General features: G+C 42.7%; 2 protein-coding genes across 5 annotated transcripts; both read left to right on the top strand.

Annotated features, from left to right (window-relative positions):
* Positions 1-13302, top strand: USP18 (ubiquitin specific peptidase 18). Of its 3 annotated transcripts, none has more exons than XM_064735557.1 (11): positions 1-130; positions 2891-3092; positions 3729-3822; positions 5440-5585; positions 7039-7118; positions 7894-8040; positions 8441-8536; positions 9040-9210; positions 9805-9936; positions 11285-11334; positions 11677-13302. In XM_064735557.1, exons 2-11 carry the CDS (start codon positions 2924-2926, stop codon positions 11753-11755), a joined length of 1164 nt encoding a protein of 387 aa, XP_064591627.1. In that variant the 5' UTR covers positions 1-130; positions 2891-2923; the 3' UTR covers positions 11756-13302. The 3 variants fall into 3 exon arrangements, with proteins under 3 accessions (XP_064591627.1, XP_064591609.1, XP_064591618.1); XM_064735539.1 differs by having other exon boundaries at positions 3726-3822; XM_064735548.1 differs by having other exon boundaries at positions 19-130; positions 2916-3092; positions 3726-3822.
* A 2491-nt stretch (positions 13303-15793) lies between these two features.
* LOC135456392 (aldo-keto reductase family 1 member B1-like) lies at positions 15794-26167 on the top strand. Of its 2 annotated transcripts, XM_064730199.1 has the most exons (10): positions 15794-15904; positions 18942-19109; positions 20360-20476; positions 21125-21202; positions 22569-22691; positions 22878-22984; positions 23751-23832; positions 24308-24391; positions 24802-24884; positions 25696-26167. In XM_064730199.1, exons 1-10 carry the CDS (start codon positions 15839-15841, stop codon positions 25733-25735), a joined length of 948 nt encoding a protein of 315 aa, XP_064586269.1. In that variant the 5' UTR covers positions 15794-15838; the 3' UTR covers positions 25736-26167. The 2 variants fall into 2 exon arrangements, with proteins under 2 accessions (XP_064586269.1, XP_064586276.1); XM_064730206.1 differs by lacking the exon at positions 21125-21202 and having other exon boundaries at positions 15799-15904.
* Positions 26168-26424: the final 257 nt, after the last annotated feature.

The following is a 26424-nucleotide window of genomic DNA, read 5'->3' as shown; positions in this document are numbered from 1 at the left end:
ATCCCGCATCCCTCCCGGATCCCGCATCCCTCCCGGATCCCGCATCCCTGCGCTCCCCCGGATGCGCGCTCCCTCCGGTGCGCCGTGCGGTGCCGCCCCGTGTCAGCGGGAGCGCTGAGAGCGTGGATAGGTAAGAAAGCCTTTTGCTGCTTTGTGAGATTGGATGCTGGAGGCGCAATGTGTCAGGAGGGGAGGAAATAGAGAGGGAATAATAACGGAGTAGTTTGGCAGCTAAGTGGGAAGTTCTCCTTGCAGTCGCATCCCGTTGAAGTTGGAGGTGATGCGCTCTTAGGTGCTTCCTTCCCCTCGAGGGTGGTCGTCACGCTGAGTCTCTGCTGCAGCCAGCGTGGACCATGGAAACACAGAATAATTTGGGTTGGACTTGGAAACCATCTAATTCCAGCCCCCGTGCTGAGGGCAGGGACACCTTCCACGAGAAGGGATTGCTCAGAGCCGCCTGGTGTCCCTGCTGCAGCCACTGCCTGCCTTGGCATCGTCATCGGCACCCCAGGATCCCCGGGAGGGAAAGGAGCTGGCAGGGAAGGGACAAGGGCCGGAGTGGGAACCCTTCTTGGGCACAGTGAAGGGACATTTTGGGGTTTGTCGTGAGAATCCAGAGTCTTGGGCGGGCAGATGGAGACTGGAGCAGGGCAGGGAGAAAGGGAGAAGGGGAGGACACTGGGCTGGCTGAGCGAGAGGAGTATGAAGGTTGTGATGATGATGATGATGGGCTGCAGGGTATGAGGAGGGTATCACTGGTCCCTGTTTCCCTGTTCTCTGCCCAGTGCTGGTGCCAGCTGGGGCACTGAGGTACCAATCCCACCCCTGACATGCAAAGGAAACCAAAGCGACGCTGCTGCTCCAGGGAGAGAGGAGAAATGGGGATCAGGAGGAGAGCCTGCTGCTCAGTTCCTTGCCTCACTCACCTGTTGTTTTATGTACCTGTGCAGGGAAAAGGAGGTCAAGTGCAAGCCTTAGGAAGGCTGTATTTCTGAAAGCCAAAACAAGGAGGTTCCAAGGGTTGGGAAGTTCTGTTTGTGTCCTTGCTCCCACAACAGGATCCCCAATATTGGTGACTGGGAGAAAATTTCATGGAACCAGAGACACAAATCCTCTTGTATCCCTCTGCACCTTCCTGTCCCAAGATCCCTAAGATCTTTCTACCTTTTCCTCAAAGACATCCAGCCCTGTTCTTGCTCTTTAATGCCACTCTTAGTCCTCCCTTTCCTGTCAAAACCTGTGTATTGCATGTTTTCCTTATCCCTAGCTATGTTTAGCTACCTCTGCGCTGCCTGCCCTTCTCCTTTCTGTCTCTTTCAACATCCCCACTGCCTGGGAGCATCCCTGACCTTCTGGCTGGTTCTACACCAGCTAAACCCAGCTCAGCTTTCAGAAACCTGAATGTGCCATTAAATCGTCTCCGGGAAAACAGGCAGTCAGTGTTCAGGCTCTGTTTTGGCAAGAGAGAAATCAGATTAAATTTATCTTTTCCTGTGTAGATGTTCTATTCACCATGTTTGGGTATAAAAAGTAATGCTCTTGAATCTGTCTTTGAGAGTTTGGGTTTTTTCCCTCCAAAAAAACTTCTCAGCAAATTCGACAATATTTGGTGAATCTTAGTGTGTGACACTTAGAGATCAAAAGTAATCTTCAAAAGTAAACAATCAAAAGTAAAGATGGAAATAAGTCTATTTAAGCTTAAAGGTAATAATCAGGGAAAAAAAGTCCATTTCTAGCTTTTCTGCCTGAATCTTCAGTAACTTTGATAACTGACGCTATTAGGCATAGTTAACCCAAACCCATGCTTTTAAAGCAAAGATTTTATTTATTTTCTTTTTTAATTAAAGGCAGAATCAGGATTTTGCTGATTTCCCTTTCTTAGTAACTTTTCTTCATTCTTTCAGTGCCTTCACCTTAGATTTATTTCATGTGCTGTTTAATATTTATAAAATAATAATTTCTCAGCATTTTTGGGTCTCTATCCCCCCCTTCCCCATGAATATCCACTTTTTTCTCATTCTGTCTCCGTGTTGGCAGTGAGCTTTTAGAAAGTTGCATTTTTACGTAATTGCATTTGAACTTTTATCAGATTGTTTTGTTTGTGTATTTTAATTTTGCTTTAGTAGCTTTAGTGAGTTTTTGCTCAAAAAGCTTTTGCTTTTTGAGTCCCAAGAGACTCTCAGAGTAATGGTTTGTTAAATACTCACTTAAAAATCAAGGCATTATAATGGTTCTCTTGTGTGAACAGTTACTTTGCCTGTGATCACTTGAAGGAACAGAAAAAGAAACTGGTTTGTTGGTACTTCAATATCTTTCAAAATTACAGTCCAAAGTGCCGCAGCAGTGCTGTGACTCAGGGCTTAAAACCAATGCAGGGAGCCCAGTACAGAAACCAAAGGTGCTCATCTGGCCAGAAGAGAAGGTGGAACTTGACCTTTTCAATACTTGGGCTATTTTTTTTTTAAATATAAAATACTGCTTTTTCCAAAACAGAGGAGTTTTGCAACATCTGCTTTTGGGCAATTTTAATCATCTTATTTACCAAATCTTCCCGGACAGGGATATGTGGAGCTCCTTGTCTAGATGGAGCTGTTTCTGTGGAACTGAAGGCTCATTTATTTTTTTATTTATTTAGCCACAAGAGGAAGACAGGATCAGACCCTGTTTCTGTTCCCTTAGCAATAGCCTGCACACCTCAACACCCATGTTAATTCAAATATCCCACCTTGCAATAATCTTTCTGATTTTATTGATATTCCAGGCAGGGCTGGATGGAGCCCTGAGCAACCTGGTCCAGTGGGTGACAGGGGGTTGAAATGAGATTATCTTTGAGATTCCTTTCCAGCCAAAACCATTCCACGGTATTTTGATTTCACCTTTTTCATAATAGGAAGGTCTCTTCTGTCCTTGAGCAGTGTTGTTGATGGGACAAACCAGTGGACATCAAGAAAGAAGCGAGAAACCAGAGGTGGCACCAAGCGAGGTCATGGAGGCAGAAATTGAAGTACAGAATAAGAAAGAGGAAACCAAGGAGGTGAAGGCCAAAAACCAGAAGCTGATATCAGTCTTTGGTCTGGCAGACTTAAAAAATGGTAATAACGTTTTGCCTATTCTTCACTGTCATATTTTATATTTCTCATGCCTGCTGTTCCCTTCCCTGTCCATAGACTTAATTTTCTCCTATTTCTTATCTCTTCACTGAGGAATATAATACAGATAATTCTCATTTCGCCTTGCCAAGTAACAATTTTGAGTTTTTTCAGAATGGAATACATGAAGATCTCAGAGCTTTTTTCTCAAATTGGCCATTGCAGCTAAAAGTGCCTAGCTGCTGGCTCTGTCTCCAAACTCAGTCAGCATTGCTGGATTTGCTAAACCATGGGCTAGGCACAGGTTATTCTCCTCATACAGGCAGTCTTTGGCTCCTGTTGTACTATTTTATGTTTAGGTGTGTTATGAGAGGACAATAGAGGAACCAGGAGAAATCTGAGAATCATTAGCCAGGTTTACTTGGATTTTTCTGCCAGTTGCCAAACAAAACCAAATGTTACCTGCTTGAGGAGCAGAAGAATAGATTGAACACTTTATCAGATTCCACCAAGACGCTGAGCCCATAGACTGAATGGCTGAATGTGCACAAGAAGAGTTTGCCACTTGCAAATAACTTTCACTTTCTTTTCTTGTGCCTATCCCCAGGCCTCACTTTGCCTCTTTCTCCCCTGCAGAAGCAATTGGACTGTACAACCTTGGGCAGAGCTGCTGCCTCAACTCCCTGCTCCAGGTGTTCCTCATGAACATCCACTTCACAAGGATACTCCGGAGGTACCTCCTGTTTCACCTCCCTGGGATTCCATTGCTGCACTCCTGGCTCCACTCCTTCTTTCATATGGGATGTACTTTTGAGGGCTTGGATCCCTGAGGGGCTATCAGGATGCTTTTGGTCCCTCAGCAAGGTCTCTGCCTTGTGGTGTCTGTCATGCACTGACAGGCCCTGCAAAGGTAGAAGCTGCAGTGTTCAGACTTGTTAATAATCTCTGATTCGTGTCCTGAACTGACTTTTTGTGGCTCTTTTCCCTAACAGAATATATATAATTTTATATATAGTAATTATATATATTTAATATGTGTATATATTATAGAAATATAATATATTATAATATATATGACAAATATATATAATGTATAATTATATTCCATATCTATTATATATAATATATAAATATATATTATATATATCTATATAATAATATATATAAAATATAATTATAAAATATATAGTAAAATAGATTTCATTAATATATCTTTAATTAATAAATTAATTATTACCAAAGCAATAATTTATTAATAAATTATATAATTATAGAAATTTTAATTACGATTTATAAATTGATATATTATAGAAATATATAATTATATGTAAATTATTATATAAATATAAAAATATATATTTCTATATTCTATATATAAACACATAAACACACACATATATGTGTATATATATATATGTATATATAATTTCATATATATAATATATATAATTTTATTCCAGGTTTACTCACAGGCCTTATAACAAAAGATGTGTCATGTGTAGCCACATCCACTATTAATTTTGTCACTTGAAGCATGTAAACACAAGCATACTTACCCTAATCCCTGATCTCTGGGCCCTGACTGACCTGGCTAACCCCTGACAGAGAAGTGTTGCAGATCATGAACATTCAGCATTACTTTGTTTTGCTTGGCTGTTGTCCCTGTGTGTTTTGAGGAGGATTTGGGCTCCTGTCTTCCTACTGACCACACTAATAATTGGTTTGCTTTGTTTTCAGTTTACTCACTCCACTGCAGATTTAGTAATCCAAGTGGATCATTCCTATTCACTCCTTTCTTACATGCTCACTGCTGAGCAGAGGAGAAAAGACAAATTTCAGACATGCAGAAATGATAAGTGTCATCAATGGGCAAAGATAAATAATGCAGACTGTAGGTTACCATGCTTATTTGAAGAAACAAAAACCTGTGGGCTACAATGCATTTAGGGAGAATGAAGATGTTTTGTTGGCATATAGCTGAAATAGGAGCATTATGATATATGTGCCCAAGAAATTTTGAGGGCATGTTGAGAGTGAGGACATCAATGGGTGGGAGGCAAAAAAGATCTGGAATTGGATATAACTAATGTTGTTTCTAGAGACACAAAGCACTTGAGGTCCTGCTTGGCTTGTCTCTTGTTCAGGAGCAAGCCAACTTAAAATTGTGGCCTTTTACTTTAGAGCTGACAGTCTGCACTAATTCCTTAAGGATTCACTTTCCCTTCTTTAGCTGAAAACATTCCCATTCTGGTTCCTGTTGAGCTGCTGACCTGTGCTCCTTCAGGTGTGATGTGTGACATTTCCCCATTGAGCCTCTGATCGCCTCTGGTGTTGCTTCTCCCCCTTGCAGGATCACGGTGCCACCCTCCCCTGCCCAGAGGAGGAGCAATGTCCCCTACCAGATGCTGCTGCTGCTGGAGAAGATGCAGAGTGGCAAGTGCAAAGCTGTGGGCCCCACAGAGCTGGCTTGCTGCCTTTCAGAGCACAGAGTGGAGTGTAAGCAGCCCTGCCTCATCATGCCCACCTCTGTCTGCATTATCCAGCACTTACAAGCAGCCCAGACCCCAATGTTTCCTCCAGGAATTCAGAAATGCCAGGAATTAGGCACACAGTGACACAGTGCTCCTTGCAGCTGCCTCCCAGCTGAGTGCAATGCTGTGTCTTACTGAAGAGAGATAAAAAACCAAACCCTGCTGGGTGTATTTGCTGATATCCAGAGGGTGGGAGGACTGTCAGGCTGCTAGAAGATTCAGCTATGGATGCTGTGCAGGGCAGAGAGGACAGTTCATTGTTTGATTTGTTTTGCTATACTTTATCATGATAGTGAAATAGCTGCTTTACTTATTAGAAGAAAGGGATGGTGTGGAAAAGAGAATGAGTTTGCACAAATCCCCCTCCTGCTCCTTCTTGTAGGGGCAGAGAGAAGGATTTGCAGGATAAATCTCCCAGCTGGCCAAAGTTCTAAAAGAGAGAGGTTTGTAATGCATGAGTGACCAGTGACAGTGGGATGCCAAGAGTCTGTCTGTGTGTGCAATACACGGGGTATAACCAAATGCCTTTATCTTTGCCATATAAAAGCCCAAACAGCAGTTTTCAGAACTGAAATGGGAGGTGCCCTGATCTTTATGAAAGAGGAACACAATACAAACTCAGTATCCCTGTTTGCATCATTTTCCTCCTGACTCTGAGTGGCTTTTCACTCAGCCATCTCTCTTTCAGTTAAAAAGAGATAGGGATCAAGAGGTTTATCTTATCTGTGTGTGAGACATGTGGGAGTGCCCTGCTGTCATTTTAATCTCAGCACTCAGGAGCATTTTTGCCTTCCTGGGGTGTGAGGGGATGGGGAAAACCGGTCTGTGGAGTAATAAAGGTGAAAAAGAGAACAGAATCTTCCCTGTATTGTTTCTGAGGAGGATTCAAAGGGGACTGTTTACAAGGGCATGGCAGGACATGTGACAGAAGTGATAAGATAAGGGGTTATGGCTTGAAATGGAGAGCTGGTTTAGATTGAATATTGGGAAGATATTTTTTACTGTGGGAATGGTGAGACCCTGATGCAGGATGTCCACTGTGGGTGCATCCCTGCAAGTGTTCAAGGCCAGATTGGAAGGTGTTTGCTGGAAGGTGTCTTTGCCCGTGGTGGGGGGAGTGGTACCATTTGAAATTTAGGGCTCCTTCCAGCCCAAAGCATTCTCTGGTAGGTATTGAGCATCCTCTTGTCCCTCATCTGGTGACAAGATTTTTGCACTGGGTGCTACAAGCCCTCCTGTCTTCTCCCACTGCCTGCTCAGGCCACATGGAGCTGGTGCCCAGTCTAAGATTCTGTCCCCAGCAAGGGACAAGAATCTGGGTCCAAGAGGGGACAATAAATCTCCTTTAGCCATTTGTGGGAAATCTGTGCTCAGTGCTGTTCATGATACTGACTGAGTTGTGTTTTCTGCTCGTGCAGTGTTTGTGCAGCATGATGCTGCTCAGCTCTTTCTGACTCTCTGGAACTTGTTAAAGAAGCAGATGAAAAAGCCAGAGCTGGTAAGGATAGTGATTGAAATGAACCTTTGCCCCTTATCATGTGTGGTTTCCTCTGCTCCTTGAAGGATCCCATTCACTGGCAATTGTCCTAGGTTAAAGTTTTAAAATTATCTCTTCTTTCATTGCATCTTTCAAATGGGACAGAGAATATTTGTTTAATAAGCTTTGACATTTTGAATCACGGTTAAGTTTTGCTCATTCTGCTTTCAGGGCATGCCAGTGTCCATTCTAATGGGAGAGCTGATTGTTTTGCAGTATTGTATTTAGTTCTATCTAATTTCTTTTTCCCCCCAAATTTCTGTAAACATTTATTGGTATACCTTGACACAGATTTTCCATTCTTTGAAGTCAGCCACATGCATTTCACTCTGATTAGTCACTGATAGGATGTGATGTATATAACAGCTCCTCCCATGGGACTAGGAAAAGTGACTCTTCCCTGACTGTCACAGTTTCATTAGTACAGAAGACAGGCTCCTGTTGCAGTTTCAAGCAAAACAGATCAATTCTGCATCAAAGCAGATATTTAACTCTCTGATCTTACAGGCTGTGTTTTTCCCCTCTGTTAGGGAATGAGGGGAAGGAGTTGTTCTCCTTTAAACTGTGGGAAGTACCCTGTCCACATAAGTTACTGTCACATCTTGGTTCCAACCTCAAGGGAATAATAACCCTGCTTGAAATGTGTGACCACAGGGGCTTTCCCAGCCACAGGGAAACAGCTCAGGTGTCATTTTCTTCATAAACCTTGTTCTGGATTTTTTTTTCACCCCTTCAGGTTAAAGAGCTGCGAGATTTGTACACAATCTGCATACAGGAGCATGTGGCCTGTCAGAAATGCTCTTTTGAAGTAAAGAGCAAAAGCACCATGTTAACCCTTCCACTCCCAGTGCTGGATGCCAATTCTCACAGGCTGAAGACTCTGGTAAGTTTAGCAGCAGCACTTTTTCCTTAGGAGATGATTCTGCTCATAGTGGATTTTTCAAATGCCAGTGGACCACTGGACCTCATAGATCCTCTGACTACTTTATACTGTTTCAGCATAAAGGAGCTGCTTTGAAAACCTTTAAGGCTCTGAAGTATAAAAGACATTTATACATCAATACCTTCTTTGTGGAATTTGTGTACCCCTTTTTTTCCCAACTTTTATAATCACAGCAGCAGCTGGGAGAAATGAGGTGCCTTTTGTTTCAGGCTGCAGTGTTTTGTCCTTTGAATAAAACATGCCTTCTGTAACTTTGCTGTTTGCTTGGACCCTCTGAAATAATGTAGAAATAAAAATCCGGCTGAAGGAATTCAGTTGAAAGAAGTCTCTGTCTTCTCAGGAGGACTGTCTGCAATACTTCTTCCATCCAGAGGAGCTGACTGGACAGAACATGTGTTTCTGTCAACAGTGTGGGAGGAAAACACCTTTTCTACAGGTAATTGGAGAATTATTTCCCCATGTCTCATACCCAGAACTCCCTTGAGGACTGGGGAGGGTGGGGAAAGGACTCAACCATAGGAAGTTTAAGAGGAGATCAACAGCTCAGGTTTGCCAGCACGGCAGTGTCAGTGAGATATAAACCACAGACACCTTTCCTCCTGTTAGGATTGAGGTCCTGTGCTCTGGTGTCTCAGGAAGTTGATCTGCCTCTAGTGCTACCAAATGGGGCTAGGAAAGCACATGGGAGGTGAAGCAGCCCTTGAGACACCCAAGGCTCGGTGCTGATGACACTGAAGCTGAGAAACTTGGCTATCACAGCTCTGTTTTGTGTGCAGATGGGCTACCAAGGTTTGGCATCTGCTGTCCCTGGGAATTAGCAAATATTTACTGGAGCACGGCCTGTTCCCCATTCTGCACACACTGGGTGGCAGTGGCTGTTTGCACCCCACCTCCCCAGGGTTTGGCCCAGTTTTCAGCTGCATTATTGGTTCTTTCCAGAGCGTGAAGCTCGTCCATCTGCCTCAGACCCTGACCTTGCACCTGAAGCGCTTCTGCTTTGAGAGATCCTCTCGCACGCACAAGCTGAGCCACTCCCTGCCATTCCCACAAGAGCTTGATCTCAGGCAAGTCTTGGCAGAAAGTCAGTGCCAAGCAGATGACAACGAAAAGGTGAGATAATCCTGTTCAAAAAGGAAAGATTTTCTTCTCCTCCCTGCTTCATTCTCATAAAAACTTAGGAGGTCACACCAATACTTGTCTCAGTTCAAAGTACCTGTCTTAAAAATTTGTGTCTCAAACTTTGCCTGTGCCTGGTGTTTTCTCACATCCCATAGTTTTAACTGGTTCAGCCAACATTCAACATTCTGTGCTCAGATTAAATCACCAAAGGCCCCATAATTGGAGTTTCCTGCTTTAAGGACCAAAGCCAGGCTTTGCAGATCACACCTGTCCAAGACAGAAGAACTCTGCTCTACGTATTTCCCATGCAGTATTGCTGATATTTTTGGCCACAGGGTTTGGCACTGTTGGCCACAACAGCTTTGCTAGGCAGCTGAGATGGATCTGCCCTACTTGTGGGTCTGTTTCTCTTCCTGGGAAATAACAAGGGGGAGTGTGGCAACAGCAGAAGTCACCGCTGCAGGGTTGGCTGTGGTGAACCTCTTTGACAAAATGCACGTCCTTGCTGCCCTGGCTGCTGCTTCCCTACAGCCCATGGCAGATGGGAATTGCTGCACTGCAAGTGTCTCTTTGTGTCTCTTGCAGGCCACCTGGCACTATGAGCTCTTTGCTGTGGTGGCTCACTCAGGATCAGCCAGCTGTGGCCATTACTGTGCCTACATCCGGAGCCTCACAGACTGTAAATGGTATTGCTTCAACGATTCCGAGGTTTGCCAGGTGAGCAGACCCAGCCACCTTCCCTTTGTGCCTTCCTGGACACCCCTCCAGCTCTCATCCAGTCTGGCTGATTAGAGAGAACCAGGAAAGGAAACTGAGGCCGCAGAGCTCTGTGCTCCTCTGCTACAGGATGCTCTGGGCTGAGGTCAGAGTGACTCTCACTTCTGCACCAAACAAGGCCTCAGGTTCTGTTTTGTGTGGGACTCACATTCTCTGAACCTGAGAGAAGCAGAGAAAAGAATGATCAAAGCAGTTCTCATCTCATTTGCTGCTCGTGTGTTGTGCCAAAGTAGAGTGCAATGAGGAGATTGTTTACCCACAGCAATGGGGTTTTGTTTCCTTGGCCTGTCAGGCCCAAGCACATGTCCGGAATGTTGGTCAGGAGACAGTGACAAGATTCTGGACAGTGAAGTTGAGTTGGGTGCTTGTGCAGTTTCAGTTTAGATGTAGAGTAATATAGTATAATGTAGTATAATATAGTATAGTATAATGTAGTATAATATAATATAGTATAATGTAATATAATATAATATAATATAATATAATATAATATAATATAATATAATATAATATAATATAATATTGGCCTTCTGATATCATGGAGTCCTCCTCATCATTCCTCCCGCCAATCGGGCGAGAATTGCACTGATAGTTTTGTGCATTGCAGGACACAGAAGCATTCTGAATATTGCAGAATATTCAGGATTTTTTGCTGAATATCCTACTTGATGCACCCTACATCTTTTTAATGTATACTATTGATGATATTTTTGCCCCTTATGGGGGGGAGACAATGACGAGGAGGACTCTATCTTATCAGAACGCTAATTAATTACTTTATTATACTATATTATTCTGTATTATATTACACTCTGTTGCATTACATCTAAACTGAATCTGCCAAGCACTCAACTGCCTGAAGGTCGTGACTGTCCACTGACAGTCCCCACTCACACACACACACTTGGCCCTGGATAGGCCAAGGGAACAAACACCCTCACTCTGGGTAAACAATCTCCATATTGCATTCTGCTTTGGCACAACACAGGCACAGCAAATAATATGAATTGTTTTTCCTTTCTCTGAGGTTCAGAGAATATTTCTGGGTTTCATATTCTTGGGGAGAATTGTGCCTTGCTTTTCTCTGTGAAGAGAAATGTGGTGACAGTGTACATTCAGAACTGGTTTTCCTCCAAGAGTAAAAGCAATAAACCGATTTATTGAAAGTTGTTTAGTTCCTGGAAGTGCCACTTACACCACTCCTATGAGAATTCCTGGGATGGTATCAGAATTTTTCCATCTCCTAAGAGTTTTTAATAGCCTCCTCCTGTGTGTTTTTCTTCTCTAGGTGTCATGGGATGATGTTAAATGCACCTATGGACGTTCCAACCTCTACTGGTATGCAAATGTGTCCCTGATTTTTCCTAATGCTGCTCTGGACTTTGGGATGAGGGTAGCAAAGAGAGGGGAGACAAACTGGTCTGGGAACATTGCCTGGGGTGCAGTGGGGATGCAGGAGATGTGCAGCCAGGATTTCTCCACGCTTTTTGTTTTGATGCATTGTAAGAAAATGAGCTTACAGGAGGGAGATAATCTCTCCTATAAACCAGCAAATCTTGGGAACATGGAGAGGACCAGCTTAGTTGACCTAAAGCTCAGGAAGCTGAGCAGGAGCAACTCTGGGATGTTACCTAGAGCTTCAAACATGCCTGGTGATGTGCTTTCTCTTTGCCTCCGCAGGAGAGAAACAGCCTATCTCTTGTTTTACATGAAGAAGCACCCTCAGCAGCCCTGGCCAGGACTATCAGGGTGTCTCTGACAGCTGTGCACTGTCCCTGGAGCTCAGCCCCTCTGTGCCAGTGAGGACATGCACAAGTGTTCCACAGGAAAGACATTCTGCACTCAGCAACCTTCAGGCTTCACATTTTGAGAAAAAAGTGCAGCAGACACTCAGCTAGGGAAAGGATGAGAAAGGATCTAGGAACTGTTGCAACTAGAGAACTTTTCTTTTGTGTTTTTTCTTTTTTTTCTATATTTATGTGACTCTACATGTTCATTTCCTCTTTAAAAGTTGGTCCTTGTCTCTGCTGCCTTACTATTTTCCCTAGTGCTGATGCCTGGATCCCATTCCAGGGGAAGTGTTTGCCCTGAAATCCTGTATGATGCTCCAGGGAGGTGTGTGCTATGACTGGAGAGCTCTGGGAGCCGTACAGAGCCAGCAAGAGCTTGAGATTGACTTTGTCCTTTTAGCACCATGTTAGAGGCTGCCAAGCTGGGCAGGAAACCCCAAAAATCACCCCAGAAGCAACTTGGAGGAAGGATCAGAACCCTTGTGGTACACACTCCTTAAAACCTCGCTGAAAATGAATCACTGCAGGGGCTGAGATGTGTCAAGAGCTGTTTTAAATCAGGAGCTATTGGAGCAGTTCTGATTCCCAAGATGAGGTTGTTTAAATTTGTGCAGATGGTTATTATTGCAACAGGCTTATCAGGCTTTTAGATGCATTTTCTTTCCTGTAGAGGAAAATATTCAGAGCAGCAGAGATTCTGGAGCTGCTTAGTGATTTTGCACAATAAAGGCCATATGCAGTGATGAGGGAAGTGAGATATCTTGATGTGCTTGAATTTTTGGATTTTTGGTTGTTTGACTTTTAAAACACACTTGCTGATCCTCTTGGATTGAAGATCCCAGCAGTTTGGGATCTGGATGCACCCTATGACTGTATCTTTACAAAGGTGCTGTTTTTGTGAGATTGAGCAATTATGAAATGATATTAAAATTATATAAATTATATTAGACTCTAAAACTAATATAGATATACTGCCATCTATGTATAACCTAATTTTTGTGAAGTTCACAAATCATGTCCATTTTCTGAAGGTAAACTGAAAAATCTTAGAGTAGAGCTGTGAAATTACTCTTTCATGGTTTAGCAGGTATTTATTTCACTGTCTTAGCAAGGTCCATTAATCTGTTCAGCTCTGTATTTGTATTATTTATTCTGTGGGAAAAAAAATCCCAGTGTATTATTTGCCATCAGGATGAGGAATTTTCAGCCTGTTCACCTTCAGGAATGCATTGCAACCTTTGTAAAGCATCTTGCAATGGGTGAGTAAGAAAACAAAGTTTCTGTTTGCTTTTCCAGCACTTTGCCTCTGTGAAGGAGCTGAAAAAAAGCTCTGTTTTTCTTAGCTGAACTGAGAAGTTAACTGGATAAGAGACTGACATTTCTAATTAGCCATAACTTGAAATTTAAAAACTTATGCTTATGAAAAAGGCCTTAAATACATCATAACCTTCCAGGGATGTCACCCATCAAGGAAACAATTACATAGATTTATTTAAGAATCTTTTCAATCTGTGAAAAAAATCCCCATTTAATTCCAATGAAAAGTAATCAGTGTTTTTTTTAAATAAAATATTATGGGATACATCCCTTAAAATCAATCTTGTGGTTTATTCTTGATCTATTCTTCCTAAACACTGAGTGCAGGTCAAGTATTCAGGGTAAAGCTGCTGTTAATGTTGATCTCTAAGATAACCATGGGGTCTTGGTTTGAAAAGACAGGTTTTTGTTAAGGAAGGCAGGAGCCCTCCTTGAAATGGAAAATGTAAACCCACTCCCTCTGAATTATTGTAATTTTTGAAACTAAGAGGCTCTCAGGAAAAGATATGGGGATAGGAATAACAGTTCTTTAGCAGGAAAATTAAAAATACAAATGCAATAGTGCTGGAGATGGGCCTGGGCTCCCTCTGGCAATGCAGGGCAGCAGAAAGCTGCTCCTCTGGCAATGCAGGGGGCAGAGGCTGCTGGGGTGTCCCAAAGCTCAGATTGGATCCAGGTAGGAATGCTTGGCTCCTCCCGTGGGTGGAGCATCTCTCCACAGGATGCTGGGATTGGCTCAGCCATGCAGGGACACTCACTGGCCATGGACAGGAGATAATTAATAATTAATGGCCCATGAACAGCAGAGATCTCCTGGAGGGAGGATTGGTTGTGGAAGAGATAAGAGCAGAAGATAACTGCCCCACCTCTGACAGGTGGCAAATAAAATACTGTCATCCTGTTTTTTTCAAGTTTTTCTAAGCCTTCTGAGGTCTACATTCTTGTAACAAACTTTCTCACTCCCTTTATGTAAACAACTTACTGTTTTGCATTCCTTTATGGAGGAAGAGAAATTTGATAGACTGTTGGTTTGTCCAGTGTCATTGGAGAGGTGGCACTGTCACCCTCCAATCCACTGTCACTTTTGGAAGTCTATAAATGTTGGAGTTAAAAATAAAATACCTTCTTTTTTAACCTTAAAAAAAACTAAACAAAAACCAAAACAACAGAATATCCCCAAACCATATCTTACACCTCAGGACACAGGGAAAGCCAGCTAAATCTGGGCACTTCACCCTTGCGCTGGAGGCCCTGTGAGTTTGTTTTCAGGTTTGTTGTCACATGAAAGCTTCAACTGCTTCCACATGGAGATGGGAGAGTGGGAGGGTGAGTGAACTGCAGTGCAAAAACTCCAGTTTAAAAGCTCCCAAGCTGAGCTGCTTTTGCAAAAAGCCACCTTGGCAGCAAAGCCCAGCCCTGTGCTGGATGAGCTGCCCAAGGAGTTATTTTCATTTCAGCCCAGTGCCTGTGGTTCAGGGCTGGTGTGCTGCTGAACAGGAGAGAGGTGGGAACCTCTCCCCAGAGCTGCTGACATGAAACAGCTCCTGGCATTTCTGCCAAAAACGCTTTTCTACCAAAAAACTGCTGCAAAGGAACTGGGGTTATTTGTCCTGTGTTTGAGTCACTGTGCAAATGAAGCCCAGCACCAATGGCAAGGGTTTTGCAAAGCCAGATAAAGGCAAGAGGATGTGTTTGGAGAGATTACTGCATATCCTGGTAACTCCTCATTTCCCTTTTTTGTTTGGTTTAGGATTACCATGCAGTAGCAAATTACACATCCTCTGCTCCATCCCTGACAGGCTCCTCCTCAGATTCAGATATTCCTCACCTTCAAGAAATGCACAAAAAAACAAGGGGAAAAAAAGAGTAAATACCTCTAATAAATGTCTCACAAAGGTATTAATTTCTAAAATGTCAATATGTAATTTACAAAATCACTGAAGTACAGGGAAACAATGACTCGGAGAGTCATGGTCACCACAGATCTCTCCTCTACATCATCCCCTTTTCTCACAAATCAGGAGAAAATCCATGTAGGGGAATAAAATCTTTACCTAGCAGCTCTGGGCACTACAATTGCTGGTTAGACCCTGCTTTTATTGCAGAATTCAGGCCAACAGACCTGATCATTTTGAGCTCAGAAATAAAATTAAAAGGGTTCTGAATGGAGTGACCTCTCATCATAAAGTGGCTGAGAGCAAAAGCTGTGGGGAGCCTTGAGATCAAATATATATATAAAAGAAATATAGAAAGGTATAAAAAACATACATGCTTGATGCAGTGAGGATAAAGATATATTGGGAATTTTAAAAAATTATTCCTCCTGTGGACAGGTTGCTGCTTCTTCCTGAGACAAGCAGCTCTCCAGCATTTTCTGGTGATGTGTTCAGAACAGGTGAGATGAGAAATGGTTTTGGGGCATGTGCCACCTCCCCAAATACCACATTTCTTGCAGAAAAGCAGAGACTGTGAGGTTTACAAAAACCTGCAACCCCTACCAATGGAAAATTGCCAAAATTGCCATGATGAGCTCAGTCAATAAATTCATGAGGAGCCTGCAACCAGTTTTTTAAGTTCTTCAAAAGGTGAGCTAAACCAAAATCCCTGCCTCCTCTTATGACAGCACTTCTGCCCATGTTTTCCTTGTCTGCAGCCAGTCAGCAGGCAGGAGGGAGGGGCAAAGCTGATTTAAAAGGTTTTGCAGGCGCCCACAGCCCCTCCTTGCCTGACTGCCCATGGCCACTCACCTGGAGCTGCCCGCTGGTGGGAGGATGCCCATCCTGGGACTGGGCACCTGGCAGGTACCTGCTGCAGCTGGGCACCTCTGGGCGCTGGGAATCATCACAGTGGATTGCTGAAAAAATCTCCTTTGGGTCAGGAGAATGCAGCAAATCCTCTGTGAAATATTTCCTTTTGAAATAGCTCAGGGAATGCAGGGATTTATTCCCAGCCTTCAGGAAATCTTAGGGGTGAGTGGAGGTAGTGGAGCAGGTACAAGATTTTTTCTTAGCTATGGAAAAAAAAAATTACATGCTGCAAAAGTAAAAGCTTCTGCCTAGCTAACTTTTCTTTGTATTTTTATTTTGTTTTGGTTTCATTTGTTTTGTTTTTTTTCCTTTGGCACTGTGTTAATATCCCAGCATGTCATGTACGTGTCATCTGTGATGAGTGTGTGTGGATATAGGAATTTAAGGGGCAATAAGTAGTTTTGGAAATGGGAACTCACAATAATCCCTTAGAGACTTGAGGATAACTTGTTTTTATTGGCAGCAGATGAGTGTGCAGCACTTTGCACCAGTTTGGGTGGTTCTTTACCTGCAAATGTTACCTAATGGACTTTTGGTAAGAGAGAGTAGGTTAAAGAATATATTGAATTATAAATGTAAATGAGTCTGGAAATGTGCTGAAAATTTTAAGAAACTGATCTTAAGAAAGATAAAAAGATTTTAAAAAGTAAACTTTCCCCTGGATCTGAAACTGGAAACCAAATCTTCAAATCATAACTTCCCAGCTCCATGAAACACTTTTCCAGTCGCCATAAAAATATCTTAAATTCTTGCCATATTTTTGGGCCATTTGATCTAATCAGCATTTAACTTTATGTGCACAAACAGGTGTGAGTTTGTTTAGCCCTTTCAGTCTTTATTTTTCTGGTGACAAAGGGACACTAAGAAGCCTAAAGTAGTTCAAGTAGGCTTTAAAAACCAAAGTGTGCCTTGGGGGAGCTTCTTAGGGCCCAGTGCTGTGATGGGGGAGATCTCTGAAGGAATTTGTTAAGTTGCTAATAGAAACTGGTCAAGACTGAGTAGAAGGAAAAATTTGGGCACATGATCCCTGTTATGCAATGAAAAGAAAGTCCAAGGTGATAATTTTATTAAAGCTCTTTGGTTTCAAGGTTCCCACAGCAGCCTCCCCTTTACCTGGCAGCTCTGACTCGAATCCGAGCTCAGTGAGCACCTGGGGAAATTAAACAAAGGATTATTTTCTCTGGAAAACATCTCACATGGCAGAGTTTTATGTAATCTCAAGGGCAGGTTGTTGTCTTTGCTCACATCCAGGGAGGGATGGATGGGAAAAGGCACTGCAAAAAAAGAAATCCTGTAAAACTTACAACAGTCTCTTTAGTTGTGTGCTGAAAAAAAGTGGTGTTTTTTCTATGTTGTTATTAATTAAGGTGAACCAACTAAATGCCCTTTGACTGGAAAAACTTGGAGTAGTGATATAATTAAAAAAGAAAAAAGTAGGAGGTTGTTACTGTCATTTTTTTTGAAAAATCCCTTTGCTAAGATTTTTTCTTCTGGGAAGCTGAGAAGCTTCAGCTTCTCCAAGTTTTACTCTTCTGAAATGTAATTTTAAAAATTGAAAAATTGTTTACCCAGCATGTGAATTATTTTTAATTGATGGCCAATCACAGCCAGCTGTGTTGGACTCTCTGTCTTGAGTTTTTATTATCATTCTTGTCTAACCTTCTTATGTCTCCTTTCTCTTTCTTTAGTGTAGTTTCAGTATATAATTTTCTTTTAATATAATATCACAATGTAATAAATCAGCCTTTTAAAAAATATGAACTCAGATTAATCTATCACCTCGTCCTAGAGACACCCACAACACCACAACAATTAATAACCACAGGAGGTGGTGCTGGTTTTGAATCCTGTTTCTGTTTGGGGTGCCATTTTCTGGATTCAGCCATCAAACACCTCAGTGGCGTCTCCAAGCCAAGAATCTGAAGTGGTTTGTTTTGCTGTCCAGCACCAAGTGTGTGTTTTACCCGGGAGGTGGCACTGTGTGTAGTGTTTTGAGTCCCCTCGCCTCCCTGTCCTGTGTCACCAAGAGCTGGGTTGTTTTTGCGCAGGGCCAGGGCACATTCCAGAGGTGATTGGTTTCCTCATGTCACCAGTATGTCACACTAAAGTTGCTTTTAATTTCTGGGGAAATTAGAATTTATTTCAAGGTAGCCTCGTGTCCCAAGGTGAACTTCCAATACTTAGAAAAGGGTGGATCAGCTCAGGCACCTCATCAGTGATTCCTTTTGCCATTTATCTCACAAAACTAATGAAAGCCAGATCCAGGCTGGTGTTGGAACCCTAAATGCTGAGAATTTTAAACTTTCTGTGCTTAAAGACACAGACCCACAAGAGAACACTGCATTTGACCTGAGGCTGTGGAGAAAGCTTCCAAAACTGATAGCACTGGGATTATGGGTGTGTAGTTGGTGAGAAGTGTGTAATATCACAGGGTAGAGAACTTAGAGTTTGGGGTCTTAGAACACAGTAATAAATATGAAGCAAGATGGAAGTTTTAGGGCAGAAGCAGGTTGTTCTTTTTCTTCTTCTTCCTTCTTTTTCATAAGGTTGGGTGATATTTTGTAATTGAACAGAAAAGTCCGCAGTGCTGACTTCGAGGAAACAGTCATTAGGTACAAAAAGAAAATAATTGAGGTATCATTTCTTAATTAGATAGTTTAGTCTTAAAAGACCTTGTAACAAGAGATAGAAAGCCTTTAGCAAGACATTAACAAGCCATTTTGTGCCTTGCTAATAAAAGACTACAGAACTCACTACGGTGAGACTATAACATAAATAAAAATATTAAACACCTAAAGCTAAACAGATAAATAATAATAATAAATGCCTAAATCTAGACGGAAACTATCATCTCAAATACCTTCAATCCTAACCCCAACAAAAAAACCCTCAAAAAACAACAAACAAACAAACAAATAACCCACAGCTGGAATATCTCGTTATTCTAGGGGCTTAAAACTGCCAGCTTTTCAGATCAGCAAAACCCTTAATCTGCTATTTAGCAAATCACTGTTTTCTCTTGTGGTTTCAGTCTCTGCAGGGGGCAGCCAGGGATGCAGTGGAGTTTGCCATCGACGTGGGGTACCGGCACCTGGACTGTGCCCACATGTACCAGAACGAGAGCGAGATCGGGGACGCGCTGCGGCACAAAATGGAGCAGGGCGTGGTGCGGAGAGAGGAGCTCTTTGTGGTCAGCAAGGTGTGTCCTTGGAGATGGCTCTCACATGGGGCCAAGCTCAAAGTCCCACCACAGAAAGTGCCATGGGATGTGTCAGAACCCAGGACATTCCTCTGGCTGCCCTGAAGGACTCCAGACCCTGGCAGGGGGCTCAGAGACCTTGGCACGGAGTCACAGACACCTGTGCCTTTGATTTTAGCCCATGGAAACAATTCCCAACTTTGTGTGAGGAGTCACAAGCCACAAGGGTTTGAGTAGAATGATAGTGAATTTGTCACAGGGTGAAAAAGTAGAATTTTGGGGTTTTTAGAATGGGGGTTCAGGAGGCAAGATGGAGGAATCTGGGTGTGTCCTGTCCTTCTTCTCCTCCTTCTTGTCCTCCATCTTCTGCTGTGATGGCAGCACTTTTAGATTGGTTTAGAGTAAACTGTCTAACATAGGTGATAGGTATTAGAAAATTATTGTAAATAGTACAGGTAGTTTTTAGTATAAAAAGATAACACCAAGGGCAGTCAGTGTGCCTCACCCCGACCTGCTGGACAGACCTCAGTGGGTTGGAGAAAGAATATTGTAGATAAGAGAAAAGAAATAACCTTGAGAATAAGAGCCCAGGAGTCCTGTCTTCTTCTTCAGTCTTGGGGCTGGGAAAAAGAGACTTTCCAACACCTCAGGGTCATCCCAACACCAGGGATGAAGCTGGGAATTACCTCCTCTGTCAGGGCAGAGCAATCAGGGGATGGTGAGGGGAGGGAATAGGTCACCCCCTGAGAAACAAAAGGCTGGGTTTGAGAGGGGTTTTTTTGTAGTCCATGTCCATTGTCAGCCATGGAGACAGGAACTGAGGCCGTGCTCCTGGTGGCCTCTGGGATAGGAAGCAGGGCTATTGTTTTTGTGGTGACTCCTGCTGCGCTGCCGGCCTCAGCCTGTCAGCTCCTGTATGTTATGCTTTGTTTTGTTTTTTCCCCCAGCAACAATGGTAGGAAAAATAAAGTAACTTCTATCTGCTGGAAGCTGGAGGGTCGATTTTCACCAGGTTCACTTATTTTCTTTGTTTTAATCGTTGCAATAATTGATGGAATTTCAGAGTATCCCATTCTCATTTTAGTTACTTAACAGTAAATAAATCGAGGCGCCTCAAGTGGCACCTCCTCAAGGTGAGAGGCTGTGCCACACACACCCTGAGCTGCCTCTGTGCCCTGTGCTTGCCTGCCAGGGATGCTCTGGCACTGTGAGGGCAGCAGAGCAGCTGCCAGGTCTGTGTTTCCCCACAGCTGTGGTCCACCTTCCACGAGAGGTCCCTGGTGAAGGAGGCGTGCCAGAAAACACTTGCTGCCCTCCAGCTGGATTATCTGGATCTCTACCTGATGCACTGCCCCATGGGATTCAAGGTATTGCAACTTTAAATCCTAGGATCCATCTGTCAGGGCTCTGCCCCTTTTGCCTTTGGGACCAGACATCTCTTTAGTCTTCTCCAATGAGGAGTGTTGGTAAATCTCATTAGGACATAATGATAAATTTCTGCAAGGAGAGCCCAGGAGGAAAGGAAAGGTCAGGGCTGCTTAAACTAGGTCAGTTTTGTAGTACAAAAACCACCTTATTTTCCCTCACACAGCATTTTCAACTCATGGATCAAATTACCATCCAGATCACATTCCTCTTACAGTGTTTGGCTAACATTTCCTTATCAAGAATCAAACATGTGAACTACTTTGTTCCAAAGAGATTTTTCTCTTCTCTCTCTACCCCCAGGTTAAATAAATCCTGTTTTCCCCACTGTGCCACCTCTCTGGCCTTCTCTCAACTTGAGGCACACAGAAGTGCCTGCAGGACAGGGTTTCAAGGGACAGATTTTCCTGAAGATTTCTCTGTTGATACAGGCTGGTCCTTTCAGCCATGTCTCACCCCACCACAAGCATAACTCAGGATATCCAGCTCAGTGTCTCCAGCTCCACTTGCTTCCCCAAATTTCTAAATGATTTCTTGAAGTATTTATAATTCAGCTGACCTTTATGTTGCTTTTCCTTTTGTGCTGCTAGGCAGGAGAGGAGCTATTTCCTGCAGATGGAAATGGAATGATCATTCCCAGCGACACAGATTTTCTGGATACGTGGGAGGTACATTCATTTACAGGCCAAAAATATCTTGCTAGTTTGAAATAACAGCCTGAAAACACTAAGCTTTCCACTGTGGGAATTGTTCTGAGAGAATTTCTAACATCAAGTATTTGAGATTGCTGATTTCTCTGCGTCCTTGGGTTCCTTTTTGTGTCACTGTGCCAAAATTTAGGTATTTTTATATCTACTGCTTACTGAACTGGCTGGGTTGGCATGACAAGAGGAAATCTTTGACTGTGTGTGTACCCTGCAGTGGCTTGAGCTAACAAAGGCTGTCTCTCACATCCCCACTCCACTCAGGGCAATTTCTGGTGGCTTTAGTTGTAGCCATGCCTACCTCTTGTGGTACCTGAGCTGTCCAGACCCCAGCAAAGCCAACATGCCTGTGCCAATGCACCACAGCTCCCAAATTTCTGTCTCTGGAAGGAGTGGGACTTGGCCAAAGCCTTTGCTAAGCTCTGTGTGCTGCCTGGGAGGCCAGGCTTGGGCATGAATTCCAATTCCTGCTTGGCTGAGACTTTAGGCTTCCTTTCCCTTCCACTCCCGTGTGCTCAGCACAGCCAGGCCAAAAGCAGGTAGGAAACTCACCAGAGTCACAAGAATTCACTGGTGCTTTTTGCCTTCTGTCAGGTGAAGAATAAGGCACATTTTTGTTGGTCATTTGAGGGAAAAAAGTGGACATTGCAGGCTGCTGCTTATGACAGCAACTTTAAAGTAAAATTATTTCTGCTTTGGAACAAGGGTATCTTCTGCTCTAAAGGCTGCTAGCAGATTATTTTCCCAATTCTTTTCTACTGGATGTGACAATCTAATTAGGGCTGTCTGGCTCTTTTATTGCTCATTAGTGTGAAAGAAAATAGGTGATGGAGGGGGAACACAGTGCTGCTTATCCTATAATCCAACTGCTAAATGGTACATCTCTCTTGGGAAATTAATCAGCATTGATCACCAGTATCCATCCTGTTCCAGATGTCTTGTGACAGCTCCTTGTTGAGCTGCTCTGTCCCAAAGAAGGTGCTTTTTATTGTGGGATGGTTATTTGCTTAGCTGAGGAATTACTCTAAAAGAATCTCTTCCATCTGTCAGAAGGTCTGCTTGGGGATAGTATTTCAAAATAGTAATATTTTACTGAAATAACAACAACAACAACAATAATAATAATAGTTTAGGGGCTGTGTGAATAGTGCTGTTATTTATCTGTATGGTGACACAGAATGTGAGATCTGAGTCTGACCACAGCCCCACTGCTCAGGTACTGTTCTCACAGCACAGGAAGATTTTTACCGCTCAAGTTTTTGTGTGGGCATTTTTTTCCATATAAAAATGAAAGAACTTGATAGGAAGTGTGGTTCCGTGGTGTTTCTAGGCTATGGAAGAGCTCGTGGATGTGGGAATGGTGAAGGCTATTGGAGTCTCCAACTTCAACCAAAAACAGATCAATCAGCTCCTGGGCAAACCAGGCTTGAGGCACAAACCTGCAAACAACCAGGTAAATTGTCCTGCATCACACCTGTCTGGGCTGTTGCACTGGATGGAGCATCTCTTAAAAGTCCCTGAAAAACCCCACACCTGCAAAAAGAACCCTTTCAAAGCTGATGTGGCACAGTGATGCTAAACCTTGAAGTACCTTCTGCTTTTGAGAGGTGAAAGATAATTTTTTTTCTTTTTTTTTGAGATTGAGAGCCACCCCTATCTTCCTCAGGAAGAGCTGATTAAGTTTTGTCAAGCCAAAGGGATCTCTGTCACTGCATACTGTCCCCTTGGAGCACCCAACTGGCCAGGGTAAGAATGTTTTGGGAGATTTCTTAGATGTAGACTGAAGTCAATGCAGTAAACCAGTCTTAGGATGAAACCTCTGAGAAAAACTACTGTAATTAGAAAAAGACTCACTAATTAATTAAAAATCACACCCACAGAAACCTGACACTTATTGCGATATTCAGTCCACTAGTTTTGTATTTTGAAGAAAAATGATCAATTGGTTGATGAAAGCAGAGAAGAGAATTCTTAACTGAGTTTTAGTGAGCTTATTAAACATGTAGGAGAATTTCTGAACTAAAAAAAAAACCACCCACAACAAACCAAACAAAAAACCAAAGCAGCAGATGCTTATGAAAATAGCAACTTTGCAGTCCTGCTGAGACAAAGGGATTAAGTTTGTAAATGGGGAAGTTGCAGAAATTTTGCTTTTACTCCCATCCTCATGGCTTTCTCTGACCTGGGACAGGGCTTTTGCCAGAGCAGCTGTGCTTGTAAAGGACAAGATGAAATTCCTGGGATCTGGATCAAAGAAATTCCCAGCCTGATCTCAGGCTGGACATAAATGTATTATATGACCTGTTTTTACTAGAAACTACAGGCCTCTTCTCATGTGCTCACTTGATATAAAAAAGAAGAATGAAGGCATGAACTGAAGTAACAAGATGTTAAATTAAAGAATGAAAGATTATGCTTTTTAATAATTTAAACAATATTCTTATGATACAGTGCTTGAGGGAGAAGACAGTGGGTTATTCAACTACTGAAGCCTGTTTTTTTATTTTCACAGGTCCAAGCCTGACCATATTTCCCTTCTTGATGATCCTCAAATTAAGGAAATTGCACTCAAGCACAACAAAACCCCAGCTCAGGTTAATACTGCTAAGAGCTGTTTTCCCTGCTGACATGTATTCTTCCCACTTGTGCTAAAGTAACTACTTAGAGAGGAATTATGGAATAATAATAATATAGAGTTCCAGCTGTGTCCTGTACACAGTTTAATGCTTTAGAAAAACAGTCTCTCTACCTCAGTTTTAGTGATGGACAGAAGATTGGCAGTGGTTTTGGGCTTTAACTGGCACACTGGCTGCCTCTCCACACAGCATCCTGCCAACCCTGAACTCTTGCTCAATGCACTCCCTTGTTGTCATCTCAGCCTCAGAGATGGGTGAGGATTTAATGAGCTCATGCAGTAATTAGGAAGGGTTTAGGTAGTGCTTCTCCTCTGTGAGCCCTCTCTGGTTACCAGCAGAGCTGCTCTGTGTGACCATGCAGACACCTTTGCTTTTCAGCTTTCAGAAGACAAGCAGCACTTCTCATCTGTAAATTCCTTTTGTGTTCCTGCAGGTGCTTATCCGGCTCCAAATCCAAAGAAATGTGAGTGTCATTCCCAAATCTGTCACTCCGCAGCGTATTGAGGAAAATTTTAAGGTAAGAGGGCACCTTACAGAGTCATTAATGGTGTTAAACTACACAGGAAAAACCCCAACTCTGCCACTGGTACAAACCACACCCCTCAAACTCAGAGCTGCCAAAACCTTTGTCAGATCCCACATAGGTTTTTACTTTTTTATGAATGTAAAAAGCCACTTTGAAAGTAAAGAGCCATATCCTCATGAGAACACATCAGGTAAGAAACTCTTCCACCTTGTGGTGCAATTTTGCTGCAGGCAGAGCCCACCAGCACTGTAACCTTACACATTTATTTTTTGCTGTCCCTGCATGTGTGCCCCCTGCACACCTCCCAGTGCTTCAGCCTGATTTTGCTCTTTTTTCTGCACATAAACTTCCTTGTCTCACTGCAAACTGAATTAATGCAGCTGTCTGGGACCTTGATGCAGGTGTTTGACTTTGAGCTGAGTGCAGAGGAGATGGAGACGCTCCTTGGTTTCACGAAGCGCTATCGCATCTGTGCGTTAACCCAGTGAGTACCTCCTCATCCTCATCCTCTTCCTGCAGGCTGCAGCAGGGCTGGATTTCCACTGGATAGCTTGGATTGTCTCTTAGATATCCCCTTAACAGATACTATCTGATAGCCCCTTAAAAATAAAGAGAGAGGGAGGCTCAGCCAACAGCTGGTCACATCTGCTGGAATCTCACCCTTGGGTTTATCAGAGTATTGCCCATCCTGTCCAGGTTGGGAACGCTGGGATTTCTGCAGGCACAATGTTCCTAAGATGTCCTGTACTGGATGCATACCAAACTGCTGCCTGAAAATCAAAATCAGCTGGAAATTCCAAAAATAAATAAGCAGCCATTTCCCCCCTCCGTTTTCTTTGGCTCCTTTACATAAGGGACAGTCAGAGTAAATAAATTCCATTTTAAGAATGAGAGTTGCAGGTTTTTTTGAAGGGAAGAGCTGTGCCTATGTACTCCTGCCAATGTTGTCTAGATAACAGAATGGTTACAGACTCACCAAGAGCTGCATTTTATTCAGTTTTCCCAGGTTACCCCCTTGTCTAACAGCACCCTGGGGGCTTGGGAGTTTCCAAGAGAGAGGTTTCATATCTCAGGGAATCTTGGCAATTTCAGCTGAGCATAAGATACATTATCCTTTGAGAAGGTCACTGATACATGCAAATGTTACAGAGAATTCACTTTCCCTGCCCTGGATACACTAAGCAGACAATGTGTTTTTAATGTAGTTCAGTTTCAGTTCTTCTACCAGGGGAAAAAAAAAGCTTTTTCTCTAAACCATACCCTTAAAATGTTCTAATCATACTCTCTTTTTCTAGATGCAAAAATCACAAGGACTATCCTTTTTTAGAGGACTGACAGAGACATCAGCTTCAGATCCTCTGGGGGATCCAGACCATTTATTGTTATTTCAAGCAACTTTGTGCATTAATTCATAGATAGAAGGGGAATATGTATTAAAAAAATGGGAGAAGGTAACTTACAGATATTCTGAAGAGTCATCTTTGAACATGGATACATTTGCTTCCTTTGTATCAACCAGTTGTATCAGTCCTTTATCTGCTCTTACACAATTTTATAAATAACACCATTTTCAGTTGCAGCAAAATATATATTCTCTCTTAATGTAGTAATTATAATGAAGCTTAATAAAGGCACAAATTGGGATTAGGGAAAAGCATTTTTTGTCATAACTATAAATCTGACTAAGTTTAGAGAAAATTTAAATTGTCTGATTATTTCTACTTTTGGACAAAAGCTCAATAAATTTACTATCTTTTAACTATCAGTACAAGACAATCCATTTAACATCAGAGGATCTCAATGACATGACATGCTGCTTGAGATGCTGAGTTCAGTAATTTCAGTGTAACAGACAAAGCTCTGTAGTGGACACTGCTGAATTATGATTCAGGAGCTCTTAATGAGGTTTCCTATTTATGAACTGCTAAAAACTAATAAACTACTAGGAGATTTGTATGTTTGGTTTGTAGTATCTGCAAGAGTATATAAATACTGCTTTTATTAGTAGAATGGCTGCAGTTGAG

Source organism: Zonotrichia leucophrys, chromosome 1A (genome assembly GCF_028769735.1).
Source record: "Zonotrichia leucophrys gambelii isolate GWCS_2022_RI chromosome 1A, RI_Zleu_2.0, whole genome shotgun sequence".
Classification (NCBI taxonomy): Eukaryota; Metazoa; Chordata; class Aves; order Passeriformes; family Passerellidae; genus Zonotrichia; species Zonotrichia leucophrys.
This window is presented reverse-complemented; position numbering and strand designations above follow the sequence as displayed.